This window comes from Diorhabda carinulata, chromosome Y (genome assembly GCF_026250575.1).
Source record: "Diorhabda carinulata isolate Delta chromosome Y, icDioCari1.1, whole genome shotgun sequence".
Classification (NCBI taxonomy): Eukaryota; Metazoa; Arthropoda; class Insecta; order Coleoptera; family Chrysomelidae; genus Diorhabda; species Diorhabda carinulata.
In genome coordinates, this window is record NC_079473.1 from 9,574,049 (window position 1) to 9,591,010 (window position 16,962).

General features: G+C 31.1%; 1 protein-coding gene across 1 annotated transcript; it reads right to left on the reverse strand.

Moving 5' to 3' along the window:
• Positions 1-313: 313 nt before the first annotated feature.
• Positions 314-16,544, reverse strand: LOC130902907 (uncharacterized). Its single transcript, XM_057815190.1, has 5 exons — positions 16,175-16,544; positions 10,645-10,763; positions 1,100-1,173; positions 898-1,036; positions 314-385 (listed from the first exon to the last, which is right to left on the reverse strand). Exons 1-5 carry the CDS (start codon positions 16,542-16,544, stop codon positions 314-316), a joined length of 774 nt encoding a protein of 257 aa, XP_057671173.1.
• Between the last annotated feature and the right edge of the window lie 418 nt (positions 16,545-16,962).

Sequence of the window (16,962 nt, forward strand, 5' to 3'; positions counted from 1 at the left end):
AAAACAGAAATTGATAAATATAAAATTGCAAAAAAATTGTTTTAATTATTTAAAATAATCATTAATGCTATAGTTACATGTCCCATTTTATTTTCTTTTGAAACTTGTTTATTGAACATCCCTGAGTATTGCATTGAAAACTGAAATCCTTATACTTTTCGTTTAATATTTTTCTTATGTTAATAAACATTATAGTTTAAAATTGCACTTTGCAGTTATTACATTATAAAAGAAATTTTACATTAACAAACAAACAAAACCAAAGATGATAATAGAAAACAAAATGGGGAAAGTGAATCGAATAATAGAGCTCCTAGCTCGTAATGTTGTTGAGGTGAGAACAGACTACTCTCCTAAATATCGATTTCTTCTCTATTTGTTTCACCTGTAATATGTAAATTTTATATTAATATTCTTTTTACGATACGCAACAATAATCTCCCGTAAATGTGGCGGGAAAAAATGTTGAGTTTCTTTGGAATTGGGCATCAAATTGACGGAAAGGAGCATAAAAATGATTGGCTCGGCGGATAACGCGTTAATCATGGAGTTACTCATATTTATGACGTTTTAATAACAATATAATTGCCTTGAAAAGGCATGAAACTATTGAAATTAGCCATAAAAAATGATTTGCATTAAAATAATAAAAAAAATGATTTTTTAACAAACATTATTGAGAAAATTAACAAATTTTTATCAAAAATTAGAACGAAAATTTCAATTACGACGAAAATTTTTCCTTGAAATCACGACACCATCACACAAAAGTATCTTTCCACTATTCTCCTCATATTTCGTCCTCCTTCTCTTCTTCATCCTCCTCTTCTTCTTCTTCGTAGTGTTCCGCCGAAGATTTGGTCTCTTAACCCAACTTCGCCCATTTCTTCCGTTTACCTTCGCCATTCTCACTCGCATATCTCGCTTCGTCTTTCTCGAAGATTCCGCATATCTATATATGAAGCTGTACTTTTTCAGTCTGTCGAGCAGCTTCATTTCGACGGCTTCTTTAGTCTGTTTAACGGCTACGTCTATCCTGGATTTGAATTTATTGAATTTATCGTTCAGCACAAGGTTATCGTCGATATTTTTCAAGAACGGTTTCAAATTTACGGCCTTCACCCAAGATCTATTCACTGCGTCGGAATCGAAAAATGTCACGTGGTAGTGCGTCTGAAAATAAACGATATCCGTCAATACACCGTATGACTAACTCCATTGATCGAATACCTTGTGTCGTTCCAGGAATTTTATCAAGATAAATTACGAAAAAAAGTCGATTAATCACCCTATATATGGCCATCAAGATTTACAAACTCAATATAAAAAATAATAAACCTGTATATGAGTTTACAAATTTCCCACTCTCTACTTCCAATTGATACAAAAAAATCGCACTCTATTTGAGGTAACTTAAAATTTATTTCGATTTTCATTCCAAATGAAATATTGGAATAAGTTAAAAAATCACCCTGTATGTAAGGTAACTTAATAATTTCGATATTAAAAAATGGTACAGCACTAACCTAGTGAAAGTGACCGAGAGAAATATTAGACTTACCGGTTCTAAGGAATCTTTCAAGCAAAAATAATTCTCGATATCCGGATCATCTTCCACCATAGCCGGCCACCATGGATAACCTTCGATTTTCGCCCAGACGATGCTATCCGCGTTATATTTATTAAATATCATCAGCTCCTTTTCTTTATCGTCGATCGATTTTTCTTTGATTTCGCATCTATTATACCTCCCATCTGGATTCATCCAGCAATACCATTTGTCAGATAGATCCAGGGGATCTTTCACGTCGGGTAGATATCTATACTTGTCGCAAGAGTCGCAATACACGTAGAGACGTACGTTCCTGTATTCTTGAAGTAATCTCCTTTTCTCGTAGAAGCTCTCATTCGAAAAGTTCATATGTTCCTCCTCTTTCACATCCTTCCTATTCAGAACTTCCTTGTTGAGTTTTGGTCTTGATAAGTTTGTTTTTTCTTCTCCTTAACCAACTTCAACCAGCTATTGAACTTTTTCACTACCAAATTTTTGTAATACAAATTGGTTTCTTTACTCAAAGACGACGGCATTCAAAAACTTCTATAATTTTAATATACAAAAAACACTTAACCGTCTTACTTTCAATTTCTTAAAATATTTGCGACAATTGTTGACTTTTGAAATTCAAATACTTTCAAATGTTCATCTCGTTAACCAATCGAAATCATCAATTGATGATATCTTTACGTATCGGAAATAAAAAATCGGAAAAAACGATTTTTCTCGATGTACATCACGAAATGAAACCGCTATAGTTCCAATGATTTAACTATCTGAAACAAATAAAATGAAAATATGTAGACATATATGTAATACCAACTGTCTATATGGAAGTCTTACCTATATGAGTAATAATAGTATTACTATTGTACTATTACGTTGTGAAGTTGACTTCTAGTTTTGGTTATTGCATATCTGTCATTATATTAAGTTATAAACATAAAATGGATATTTTTGTTCAAATAATACTAAAAACAACAAGTTATGGGTCAGAGACTTTTCACTTCATAAATAAATAATTCGGATTACAAAACTAAAAACGAAAATTCTTTCTTCAGAATGTTATGATATTTTCACTGGAACACAAAAGTTAAGTGTCAGGCTGGATAATAGAATACATAAAAATGGTTGAAACTGAATTTGATACAAAAGTTCATTAAGTAAGATCGGAAATGATGGAGAATCTACGAGTAAACGAATGAAAGAATATATGAAAAAATAAGGAATTATTCTTGATTAACTCCAGCAAACTTTCCATAACTTAATGGAAAAGTGGATTGTGGGTAAACCACGGACACTAAGTAATCTAAGTGTATTTGGCTCAGATGCTTATGCCAAAAATTTAGAAAAAAACCTCAAAATTTGACAAGAAAAATAAAAAACTTCAGGTGATAGGATACTCGAATGGAATGTGAAGTATGAGCCACAATGGGGAAAACAAAGAACTAGAAACAATAAAGTGAGAAGTGTAAAATAGTATTGAGGACAACAAGGAACAGGAAATAAGGATATAAAAAAGACAAATATTAATTCCTCAAGAATCTTGAACAATCTAAACAGCACTTTACCTCTTGAGAGCCACCGCACTTTACAATGAAACTGGAATGCTATGTGCTCATTTCCCATTCTATCACACAGAATAGCAAAAAGTCGGGATTGCTTAGGCCGTGACTTAATGAAAGTTACAACCTTCAGTTCATAGTACGAGCACCATCAGTCGTTCGTCCAATCATTTTGTCCGTTTTATTTCGTTATCTGTAATTAAATCATCGAGATATTTAAAAATTTTCTTCCTGTTGGTTTTGACGATAAATACTTGCAAAAAAGCAGTTCTTCTTTTAAGCTTTAATTGTTGATGTGAAAAGTTTGTTTTAAAACTGGAATTATGGAATGAACGTTTGATTGGATTGCACAGTGACAAATTGAGAAGTGTCAAAGAAGCATTAAGGAAATGAATGGCAATATTGAAAATTCCACATCAGATAATACTTCGAATGGCTAATGAAGATGATAATAGAAAACAAAATGGGGAAAGTGAATCGAATAATAGAGGTAAACATTTAATTACAATAAATATATGTAAAAACTTATGGTATACATATTGATTGGTTCATTGTACAATGAATCGACACTGAGGACATACACACAGCTGCCCAAAATTTGTTAAATGAACATATCACAAAAGTAAAAGTCCTCAAAAGATACTATGAAGATAAGAAGAATATTCACATTGAGAAGTCCAAGACATGTACTACTATTACAACACTCACTATTACACTGTCTGGCGCCTGTTTCGATGTTCTCCGTTAGTCTCTATGTGTTTTGTACAAAACAAAAAAATATTACCTAGTATAATTTGATTTAAGATCGTCAGTTGATTGAATTAGTAAAATCACTCTCTACTCAATAACATCTTGTAGAGTTTTGTAAGCAGCTAAGCAATTAATAACTACTGAAACCATATGGCAGGGATCGGGAAATGTAAAAGGCTTTTCTTGGGTGATGGGATGGTTTTTGATGAATTTAAATTTGAAAAATCTGTCCTCAATTCCATGAATAAATTCGATGCATTTTTTTATTAAATTAATTTTTCGCTATCCCAGAGTCCTTGCAAAATGAATTAGACAATAGGTCCCTTGCATCGGATAATTTATCAGTATTCATGTTTGTTTCCTGTTTCTTTTTCATTGGAACTTCAATACTAGTGACATTATTAGAACATTCTTCTTGTTGGTTACAAAAGTTAGTCTTACTCTTAAAAGCACTTAAAGTTTCAAATGAGTATAATAATTCAATTTAGGAAAATTTAGATGAAGCGGCTCTTTCAGGCATTGTTGTAAAATACAGAATATGCAATAAATATGCATTTTGATAAGTATGATTTACACAATCTAAATGCTTTTAAGAGGTTGGCAATATCTAGTACTAATGAATGAATGAATCACCAAATAGTATTTACAAAGCCAGATCGATAAGTCCATCACTGTTTGAATTTCCCGCCTCCTTACTGAAACGGCAACACTGCACATATCAATATGTAGTCTTGTTTTATTACTATATCTATACACCAAAAAATTGTTAACAATAATTCATTCAAATTACTTAAGTTAACTAAACAACTTTTTTATAAACGTAAGATATATTAATTAAATCTGAATTAACTATCTGTCAAAAAAAATTCGCGTGAAGGGCACGGAGGTAAACGTATCAATAGTTTTGGAGCTTAACAGGATTTGAAATTTTTATAAAAAAATTCACGTATATCTTATATGAAAGAATAATCTACATACCTTTAATGTCAAACACATATGTAAACATTTTTCTTTTCAAAATAAAAGAGAAAACATAATTGAGATTTTTACTTCACCCAAGGGTTTGTGATACTCTTTTTAAAATGTAAATAAATGATTCTGTTAATGTAAAATGTCGCTTAAACTTAGATTCTGGTCCGCCTTTCTTAGAAGCACATTTTAAGCTTTCTCCAAAGCAACCATGGCATCTTAAATTCAAGCAGTCACAAAGATCCATTTCTAATTTATTTTCATAGGATGTTATCGGCATTGCGGCGTCAAACGGGATTGATGTTCTTCGTGGAAGAATATCGTTAATTATCTACAATTTGTACACTAGTGTCTCTGGATGGCGATAGACTTGCGGAACCATATCGAAATGGTTTTTTTTCATTTATTTCAATCGGTGTCTTGTGGAAAATTTTGACTGGATGCTGTAGGTCTGATGAATTTAAATCGGATTAATCTTTTTCTTGGAAGCATTTTGTGAGTTTTTTCAGTTTGTGGTTTTGTTGTAAATGGATATAGATATATTTTCAAGATCAAATCTTACTTCTTTTTTGGAGGCCTAAGTTTTCATTCAGTGCTCCACTGGATATTGACGGTATTGCGGAATTATACCGATACATCTTAACTAGACATGATTTTTTTGAATAGATTTGTTGGAGTGAAATATATTTGAGTGTTTAGATATTGTTCAAGTGACATATTAGTCTTAGTTTCAATTTTTAAAAAGCTTTTTATATTTCCCTATTCCAGTCATATGGTTAAATTAGTTACTTACAAAACTCTACAGAATGGTGTCATGAAGGACTTATAGTGGTGACAAAAATTAAAAAAAGTCATACTTTTTATGAAAAGGAAAAAATGAAAGTTAAATTGGCAACCAAAATTTCAGGTAAAACTACATCAGATGCCCTTCTTTATTTATCGAGAACAGATATTAATACATATTAATTCATAATTTCAGCTGAATTTGTTTCAATTTTTAATGATTTATTCGATATTTCAAACTCTCGTAATATATTGACAAAATAAACATTTCAAAAACCACTTAGTTCATCAACAAAATATATAATTGAATCAATTTATTATTCTTGAAACTACCTCAATATTCCTCATTCTCTTTGAAACTAGCTATAACGCAATCATTTTTTAAAATTCAATTTTCACCTTTTTCGTGGAACTAATTCATCAACAAACCCAGACAATCTGCAAATAAAATTTTGAACCTTTATTTTTTTGGCCAGCTTATATAATATCAACAAAATACTTTATCAAAATAAAATAAAAAATCACCTTTGCATAAAAAAAGTACCAACTCAATACTCAACGAAAAGTATATCAATCAGTCGTTCTACAGTTTACTGTATCATTATAATTACCTAATTATAAAATAATCTTTCGGGCTTTATGAGTGACGAGAGATTTTCTTTGAAGAGCCACTCTAATTTTCAGAATACTCATATTTTTTCTTGGTCTTCATCAGTGTATCGAAATCAGAACTGCTGAGATTTCCTGCAAAGTTTATAATTTTTTTGGAACCTTGATACCAATGACATTATAAGAACATTTTTCTTGTTGGCCACAAGAGTTATTCATACTTTCGGAAGCACCTAAAGTTTCAGGTGAGTGAAATAATTAAATTTCTGAAAATTTGGATGAAGCAGATCTTTCAAACTGATCTAAATTACAAAATCAGCAATAAGTATGCATTAACAACAATTTTCCCACAGACAATAATTACCTTTCATATGTTGAGTCTAAACACTGCCAAGAAGTACCCGGTTTAATATCCCAAAATTTAACATAACTTTTTGCCGGAAAACAGTATTCTCTGTAAATAAGCTAATTCTTTTATCAATTACACATTCTTTTTCAAAAATATTTTTCCAGGATTTTATCCCATTGAAAATTGTCTACTTTGAAATGAGATCCACAAATATAAACTTCTTCTGGTAAATCTTTTTTCTGTATTTTCAATGTATCTAGCTACTTTTGTCTTTGCTCTACCTACGTACGAAATCTACAATTTTATATTTTAAAAAGTTAATCGATTTATCAATAAATAAGTTTGCGTTACTCTACTGATACTCCCCTATGGAAAAAAAATAAGACTAAAATGTCACTTGAAAAATATCTAAACACTCAAACAAAGGCAGCCATTTTATCGCAAACGAATAGAGATATATGTTGCCTAGCTTATATTTTTTAATAAACATTCTTATCAAAATTATTTTCTTGGTCGTGAAAATATTTTTGTTTAGATCAATTATGGAAAATATTGCCCATTAACCAAATTTAGTCAGAACTAAAGCCAGATTCATAATGATTTTAATTATATTACGATTTATAAATAAATATTTGTGAAAAGTAACATGCGTCCAGATAATAAACATTAATTGTAAAATTTGAAAACATTGAGGTTTACTGTCATACCACAAGTTTACTAAAATAGAAGAAAAATGAGACAGCAACTGAAATAAATGAAGAAAGACCATTTCGATTCGAAGCGATATATAACGATAACCTTCAACGAGGAACCTCAATCCCATTTAATACCGCGTGAGAAAAATAACGATAAACCACCAAGGAAAAAATCAGGTCTATTTAAGATTTCTCGGTATAATTCCGCAATCCCGCTAATATCCAGTGGATTCAGTGAAAACGTTAGTTCTCTATGTCTATATCCACTTTCAACAAAACCACAAACTGAAAAATCTCACAAGATTCTTCCAAGAAAAAAATTAATCCGATTGAAATCCGTCAGACCTACAGCATCCAGTCAAAATTTTCCACAAACGGATATAAATAGAGAAAGGTCATGGCGACTTGATTCCGCAAGTCTACCGACATCGAATCAGTATAAGACACCGATTGAAATAAATGAAAAAAATCATTTCGATATGGTTCCTCAAGTCTATCGCTATCCAGAGACATTAGTGTACAAATTGCAGAAATTTAACGACATTCTTTCACGAAGAACATCAATTCCCGTTTGATGCGGCAATGCCTTCAACATCTTATGAAGATAAATCAGAAATGGATTTTTGTGACTGCTTGAATTTAAGATGCCATGGTCGCTTTGTAGAAAGCTAAATATGAGCTTCTAAGAAATGCGGACCAGAATCTAAGTTTAATCGACATTTTACATTAACAGAATCATTTATTTACATTCTGAGAAGGTTATCACAAACCCTTTGATGAAGTAAAAATCTTAATTGTGTTTTCTAATTGTTTTGAGGAAAAATGTTTACATATGTGATTGACATTGAAGGTATGTAGATTATTTTTTCATATAAGATATACAGGAATTTTTTTATAAAAATTTCAAATCTTGTTGAGCTCCAAAACTATTGATACGTTTACCTCCGTGCCCTTGGTGTTCTTCACGCTAGTTTTTTTTGACAGATAGTTAATTCAGATTTATTCAATATATTCAATGTTTATAAAAAACAGTGTAATAGTGAGTGTGGTAATAGTAGTACATGTCTTGGATTTCTCAATGTGAATATTCTTCTTATCTTCATAATATCTTTTGAGGACTTCTACTTTTGTAATATGTTCATTCAACAAATTTTCGGCAGCTGTCTATATGTCCTCAGTGTCGATTCATTGTTTATTGTATTTAAATATTTACCTCTATTATTCGATTCATTTTCTCCATTTTGTTTTCTATTAGCATTTTATTTGGTATTGCCATTCGTTTTGTTAATGCTTCTTTTGCACTTGTCAAAGACTACGAAGAAGAGGAAGAAGAAAAGGAGAAGCAAGAAGTAGAAGAAGAGAAGGAGGACGAATTATAAGGAGAATAGCAGAAAGATACTTTTGAGTGGCGAGGTCGTGATTTTTAAAAAAATTTTCTGTCGGAATTGAAATTTCCTCTCTGATATTTGATAAAAATTTGTTAATTTTCTCAGTGAAGTTTGTTGAAAATCCTATTTTTTCATTAGTTTTATGCAAATCATTATTTATGCCAAATTTCATCATTCTCATGCCTTTTCCTTGAATTTCCAAAAAAAATTCAATTTTATTGTCTTAAAACGTCATAAATATGAGTAATTCCATGATTAACACGTTGACCGCAGATCCAATCATTTTTATGCCCCTTTTCGTTAATTTGATGCCCAATTCCATTTCGCACAAAAATTTCATAAATATGTCTAAATTCATTATTCAACTGTCAAGCCGATAATTTTTCTTATGTCCAAGTCAATAGATTTTATTTATTTTTCAATAAATTCCAATAAAACAACTTGAATATTGCAAATTTTTTCGCGTAATTTCGATGCACAAATCAAAGATTCTCAACATATTTTTCCGCCTCAATTAGGGTAGAACATTGTTGCGTATCGTAAAAAGAATAGATAGAAAATTTTTGCGAGTGAAGAATTACTTAAACTAAAAAATTTTGGTTGTTGTATTATACTTGTATTTATAAAATTAATATTCATCATAATAGAAGGGTGATGGTAAATGGACGGAAGTTTGACTGGGAAAATGTGTAAACCAACATGGATAAATCGGGAGGAGACGAGTATTTGATTTTCAATTTTTACTGGATACCCCATTTCAAGAAAAGTTGTGGATTTAACGGATAAAAGTATGGACAACTGTTGATTCGTTTTTCCTGAATTCTCTGTATCTGAGTTGAGAATGTTTGTGCCCATCCATGTACTCTGCTTGGAATTGAAGGTAAAGTTATTCCAAGTTTCTCAGACAGAACTAAGACACTGAATGAAAACCCTTACGACAGAATATAGTGCAGGAAAGCACATTCTTTACTTCATCTACCTTCCGTTGAAATATAAGAGCTTCTAGAAGAGCGGGGAGTGCAGGAAGTTGAATCTTTAAGGTCAACACGGCTTCGAGCATTTCTATACAACTTGTTTTACATAGTGTCTTTGAACTATATTTACCTGGCTCAATTCAATCGAAGATATGGAAAGTTGCTGTATTCTGCAAGAGGTTACATCTTGGAAATTCTGGTTTGGACTTTCTCAATTATTCCACTCATTTTCATCTGCCATTATTGTGAAAAACTCTAGACTCTTTTCGATTCGATTTACTTCAGCGCGAATTCTGAAGTTATATGTACTGTTAAATTTCCTTGGCCGAAACAACTCCCAGTTGCATCTATAATTTCGTATATGATACGTTTTGGACACAACATGAAACCATCATTTAATAATTGGAATAAGCTTAATTGAGGTACAATCTGCGAAACGGTTTTTGTTGGCAAAAATCTTGAAGAAGCCTATGGATATTTAGCGTCAGTGTGTGGAGTAACTTTTCTTAATTTCAAATTTTCTGAACAATTCCCGTATTCAATGGCAAACACAAACATCATCTAAATAGCTTTATTTTGAAAATAACAAGGTATAAGACATCAATAAATACAAAGTATAAGTCAAATTCGCTTCATTTACAATCCAAATTACAAAAATAATGATATGAATATTCACTATCTATGGAAATTTAAATACCCGGATCTGATCGACGGTTTCCAATTCCAATTGTTTTCAATCAGCGATCAATGTCCAATTTGACGGAGAATCAATTGAACTACTCATATTATTGGTTTTTATACTATTAGATGGAGTATTGTCAATATTCTCAGTAGTTCTAGAATCACTAATTTCATTTATTATTTATTCTGCTACTTTTTAATTTTTTTCTGTATCTTTATATTCTGCTTGATTGCGATTGGTTTTTTCTATCAGATCACCAGATGTAACATTTTCCTACAGACAAATTTAGAAATTACTATATTTAAAATTGATATTTTCATCTAACCTCTTCATTCGCAAAGTTATCCTCAAATCCACTTGATGAAGGACTGGCTTTTCCTCTACATTCACTTTGTGATTGCTCTTCTGCTAATAGTATTTCCGTTGTTAAATTTATCACTAGACCTGTACGCAATAGCAGAACATTGTAAAATAGAGTGTTACGAAAAACCTGCTAATTTAAAGAAGACTACACTGTTCATATTCCTTTTATTATTCGAAGTCCACGAACTAGTGATCAGTGGCGGAAGGCTGCAATTTTTTTTAGATACATGCTAACAATTCTTATTTAAAAAAAGAGCAGAATACATTTGTACAAACTATAATTATCAAAATTCAATTAGTTTACCTGAATAACAAAATATTTTCTGTAGCCAACGTGAATAATAAGTTTATATTGTATTGATTGTAACTGACATTATTAAGGATAATTTGGTTTTTTCTTTTGCTGTAAAAACGAGATATTTTTTTACAGAGCATATTTATTTTCTGAGTAGAAAGTACAGGATTAAGTATTAATAAACGAAAGACAAAGAGTTATTTTCTTTTATTTATTTTTTCAAATTTCATATATTTTGCGTAGAATAGGATATTCAGCAACCTTGATTTGAAAAATGGATTTTTTCATGTACCTGTTGAAGCAAGCAGCACAAAATATACTTCTTTTGTAACGCCGATTGGTCAGTACGAGCTTATGAAATGTCCATTTGGAATGTGTGGTAGTCCAGCAGTTTTCCAACGATTCATCGCTCATATCTTCAGGGAGTTGACTGCTAGAATGTACGTTATATACTACATGGACGATGTTATCATCTTGAGTGCGAACGAAGAAGAGGGGATAGAAAGACTAAAACTTGTATTAAAGACAGCTGCAGAATATGGACTAGAAATAAAAAAGAAAAAGTGCCAACTGTTGAAAACCAAGGTAAATATTTTGAGATACATAGTAAGTAACAAACAAGTCCAATCATAACTACACACCTATGCAAATATACATGGTTATTGAGCATTCTTTTAGCAGCGATTAGTGACGATTCGAATCTTCACCCGATATACTACATGAGTAGGAAGACGACCCCTGCAGAGATGAAGTATACAAGCTATGAGCTCGAAGTAAAATTATTAAAAGTGTGAAGAAATTCAGAATCTTCTTGCTAGAAACGAAATTTAAAATAATTACAGACTGTAATGCATTAATAAAAACCATGGAGAAAAAGGACCTTACAACAGGAGTTGCACGATGGGCTCTGATGCTAGAAGAATTTCAGTATGAAATTGAGTATAGACGAGTTACACAGATGGCGATAAAAAGGATTTTGACTACAGAAGAGTATGAAGATTTTTATTTAGAGCATGATATATTGTTTAAATACGATAATGGATTAAAAGTACTTGTCATTCCAAAGAACATGCAGACTTAAAAAATAATAATAAAAGTAGTAGTAAACGATTAAAAATAACTGTATACCTTGTATATTATGGAATAAAAAGAGAGGAAAGAAATAATGAATGCGTCATCCTATACAAAAGCTAGAAGGTCCGCTAGAGACGTAGTACGTCGACCAATTAGGACCAATGTAGTCAACAAAAAATTATCAACACATTTTTGTGGTAGTTGATGACTTTTCCAAATTTGTGTGGCTTTACCCAACAAAATCAACCACGACGAAAGAAGTGATATGTTGTCAGCGTAAAATATTTGGAAGCCCGTCAAGGATAATATCTGACAGAGGATCCGCGTTCCGTTCTGAATAATTCGAACCATATTGGCGAGAAGAAAATATTAAACATGCGTTAACAACTTGTGGAGTCCCACGAGGTATTGTACAAGTGGAAACGGTAAATAGGACCCTTATACCAGTCTTAACAAAACTCCGTTTGGAAGAGCCGGGAAAGTGGTACAAATACGTTGACAAAGTACAGACGGCCTCGAATTCGACCTATCAGCGAAGCATAAGGACCACACCTTTTGAAGTATATACATGTGATCCAAAATTGTATGATCGAGATTATTGCTCTACTCCATTCTATAGCGAGGCACAAATTCTGTAATATTATATGATATGATCGATGGGAGCTGGCCTTCCGATCGGTCATCATCTTCAATGGAAAATTTACCTCGTAAATCTGCTTACCTTTTAACGCTTCTAAATATAGGTACTTGATGATGGCTCGATACTCCAATTTTTCGATTTTTTTGCGAAACTCTGGTTTACGTTTTTGACGTAAAACTTAACACTGACACTTTTAATAAGTTATTGTTCGTTGCTATGGTAACGCAATATTTTGTTTATGCATGGAACTGGTCTAGGCTACCAAGTTATCAATACATCGTCGTATAGTTTAAATCGGGAACAACAATGGCCTTCCACTTTAGGATTATCAAATATTTGATGTTATCTACTCGAAAATAACGTTTTCATCACTTTAGTGTTATGTAACACACAATACCAATTTGTTGGGTTTTATCTAAGAGATACAAAAATTTTGAATTGTTCACAATATCCAGTACAAAATGAGTAAGTATTAAACTTACCACTGAATTTGAAAATTGTCAGTATGAGTCATTATAACCTATTGATGATTTGCAGTTATTACAAATACCAAAAACAGTTGAATCACCTCTTCCTGTAATTTTTTGTATCTTTCGACCAAATGGATCAAATTCCATATTTATTTCAAAGCCTTTAGTGAGCCTAATTCAATCAACTAACCATCTGAAATCAAATTATACGCGGTGATATCTTTTGTTTTGTTTATGTAAATTCCAAAGATAATAATCTTGATGTATTTACTCAACCTCTAGACAGAACTAAATTTGTTTATTTCAAAGAAGTTCTGTGTATATTTTAGGATTTATCTTTACTTCGTTTGTTTTATATGTACACTTTAATACAATTTCAATGTTATTCTATTTTATACTGTTCACTCCCCAATAGTGAGTGTGGTAGTAGTAGTAGTAAATACAGCACACAAATTGTTCTCACATATTTTATGAAATAATCATCACTTTTCCCCTTTTGTTTTCCATCATCATCTTCATTAGCTATTCGAAGTATTATCTGATCTGGAATTGTCAGTATTGATATTGTCATTCGTTTACTTAATGCTTATTTGACACTTATCGATTTGTAACTATGCAATCCAATCAACCGCTTATTCCATAATTACATCTATTCTGATTTGAGATCATTATTGAAGGTATCTACGGCTCCATTTTCCAATTCTTCTTCATACTTATACAATTCGAAATTATGTATGATTGTACCATTCAAGTCCAGAAAGAAATCATGCTCATTTACGTTTCAAACGATAAGCATTTTTACTTCTTTTCAACATCATTTTCCTCATCATGACATTATAATAATGTGAATTATTCACAATAATAAATTGAATCAATTAAATATTTTGTTGTTGAGCTAAGTGGATTATAAAATATTTATTTTGCCAATCTATTAAGAGATTTAAGAATATCAAATAAATCATTAAAAATTAGAAGAAATCCAGCTGTAGCACAGGCATTATGGAAATATGTATTAATATCTGTTCTCGATAAATAAAGAAGAACATCTGTTGTTCTTAAAATTTGAGATGCCAACTTAACTTTCATAGCTATTATGGTTGAGAGAGAATGAAAAAAAAATCTAGCTGATCAGTAACCATCACAAAAAGCCGTTACATTGTTTTCACCTTTGCACTTGGAATTTCGTCGAAATGGTCCAATTACAACTCTAGTTAGCGAAAAGATATCGAAACAAATTATATATCGTTAAAAAATCTACACTCTAGCGATGTTTAAAAAAAACAAAATCTTCCTATCACCTTAACTTTTTTTTAAACGCATAAATTGATATAATAATATAAATATTTAAGATACATTACATACTGTGAAAGATATGAAGTTATAACTCCTTGCATAAGTTAAAATAAGAAGAGACATGAAAATGTGAATTATTAAAGAAATGAGTCGTTTTAGAAAATATCTTGTTTTACAATTCAAAAATTTTCAAAGTAAAATTGGGTTGGATGTCACTAATTTACAAAAAGTTTTTGTCATAATAGTACAGCAAGTCAGCATAGTAAAAAATGAGATCGGGAGTTTCTATGACAGCTATATATGTTATTAAGGAATTAATCCGATGGGTTTTAAACAAAAAAAAAAAGCATTATGATAGAGTGACGTGATAAACACCACTTTAATAATGAAAATAATGAATTTTGATCTTCTGCATTAGAAGATAATCTATAAAAAATACATCGAGGGAAAAAGAAGACATGTACTAACAAAATGAAAAGAAGTAACAGAAAGAGGCATATTCAAAATTATACTTATCTACAATTATTCTATATATCTCATAACAGTAAAGGATAACACAGAGTTGAAAAGCTAAGAACAAATATGCGAAAACATTTAGAAATACGATCCCCTCAAAATTCTTTATACATATGATTATTATCAAATAAATACCTTCCATACGACAGCTGTAAGCCTACATTTTGATGTTTAGGACCTCATTTTGAAAAGAATACTTGTTCCCTTTCCGTTCTCTCAACGTTTTTGCTTCCATTAGAATGATTTGATAACAATATACTTTCAAATGGTTGTTGATAAGCTAAAAAAATAAAACAAAATTGTGTGGTATGTCAGTAGAAACGGCATTACCTCACCCAATTCAAACAAACATGTTTCTTGAATATTCAACAAGTCTAAAATACCTCGGATTAAGTTGCATTACAATGTATACACTAAGATCAATTCACACTCAGTCAAGTTATATGCATACAGGACTTTTCAGGAAAATTCTTCATCACTTATTCAGTTTCATTGGCAGATATAGTATTGAATTTGTACAAAGTGATTAAAGTGATGAAATGGTAAGAGACTTGAAAGTTATTATTCAAAAACTGGTAAAACAATAATTTGAAATAATGATGGAAACATGACATTGCTAAAGTTATTTTTTTCAGACTAGTGTTAATAACCCGTTACGGTTTTAGGTTGTCACTAGATTAAAACATCCTCCAAATAAAAGGTTTATTGATTTTTGGTCAAATATATAACACAACGTGGTGAGAGAAAAACTACTAGCTAACCTTACAATTAATACATCATGTCGCGCCAAAAGTGCCAATGATGGATCATTGACAAACTGCATTGTTGCCAACTCTATAATTTATAAAATCTCAACACTCCTCCTCGATTTGACATGTATTAATGAAAATCGCTCAATCAACTTAAGATATTATGTAATATACAACTAAAAACATGAAGCTTTTAATTATACATATTTTGTCTCTAAGCTTTGTAAAGAGTTCTGTACCTAATGATTTAGTAAACATATCAGCTAAATTTTGCTCACTTGATACATAATTTATTTCTATTTCCCTCTTACTAATTAAATCTTTTATATAATGGTTTTTAATATCAATATGTTTGGTTCTTTTCGAATTTTCATTGCTTTTGGACATTAAACTTGTGCTCCTATTATCACAATATAGAATCGTTTTGGCAATAGTATTTAAGTCTCCTAAAATACCCTTTACGTTGATTAGATCTTGAGCTGTTTGTGCTGCTGCCACATATTCAGCTTTCGCTGTTAATAAAGCCACGCAAGTTTGTTTCTTGGATGACCATGATATTGGGTTATTACCATATAAAATTATAGATCCACTAACGCTTTTTCTACTTTCCTTGTCCGTTGCCCAATCAGCATCTGAATATCCTTCAAGTATTACGTCACCATTTGTATGCTTAGTATAAGTCAATCCTAGAGTTTTAGTTCCCTGTAGATACCTCAAAACTCGTTTTCCTGCAGTCCAGGTCTCTTCAGTTACACGATCCAAAAATCTGCTCAAGTATGACACAGCATAACTGATGTCAGGTCTACTAGTCGTTGCTAAATACATCAAACCTCCGATGAGTTGTCTTTATGGAATGTTTGTCAAAATTTTGGCCTTGTCGTTATATTGGAATCCTTTTTCCATTGGAGTCCTCTTTGGTTTACAGTCTTCCATATTAAAATAATTTAGCAATTTGTCAATAAATTGCTGTTGTTCGATTTTAATGATATCTTCTGTTCTAGTGATCTTCATTCCTAGAAAATTATTCACTTCATTCAAATCCTTTGCTTGAAAACAGCTTTTCAATAAATTCATAGTCTCGTTCACATCTTTGTCTTCTCCTATTAACAAAATATCATCAACATAAATAAGTATCCAAACCTTCTGATTACTGTATAGACAACAGTCATATAAGGATCTCTTAAAATTATTCTGAATTGCAAAATCATTAAATGTATTATTCTACACCTTTGATGCTTCTTTT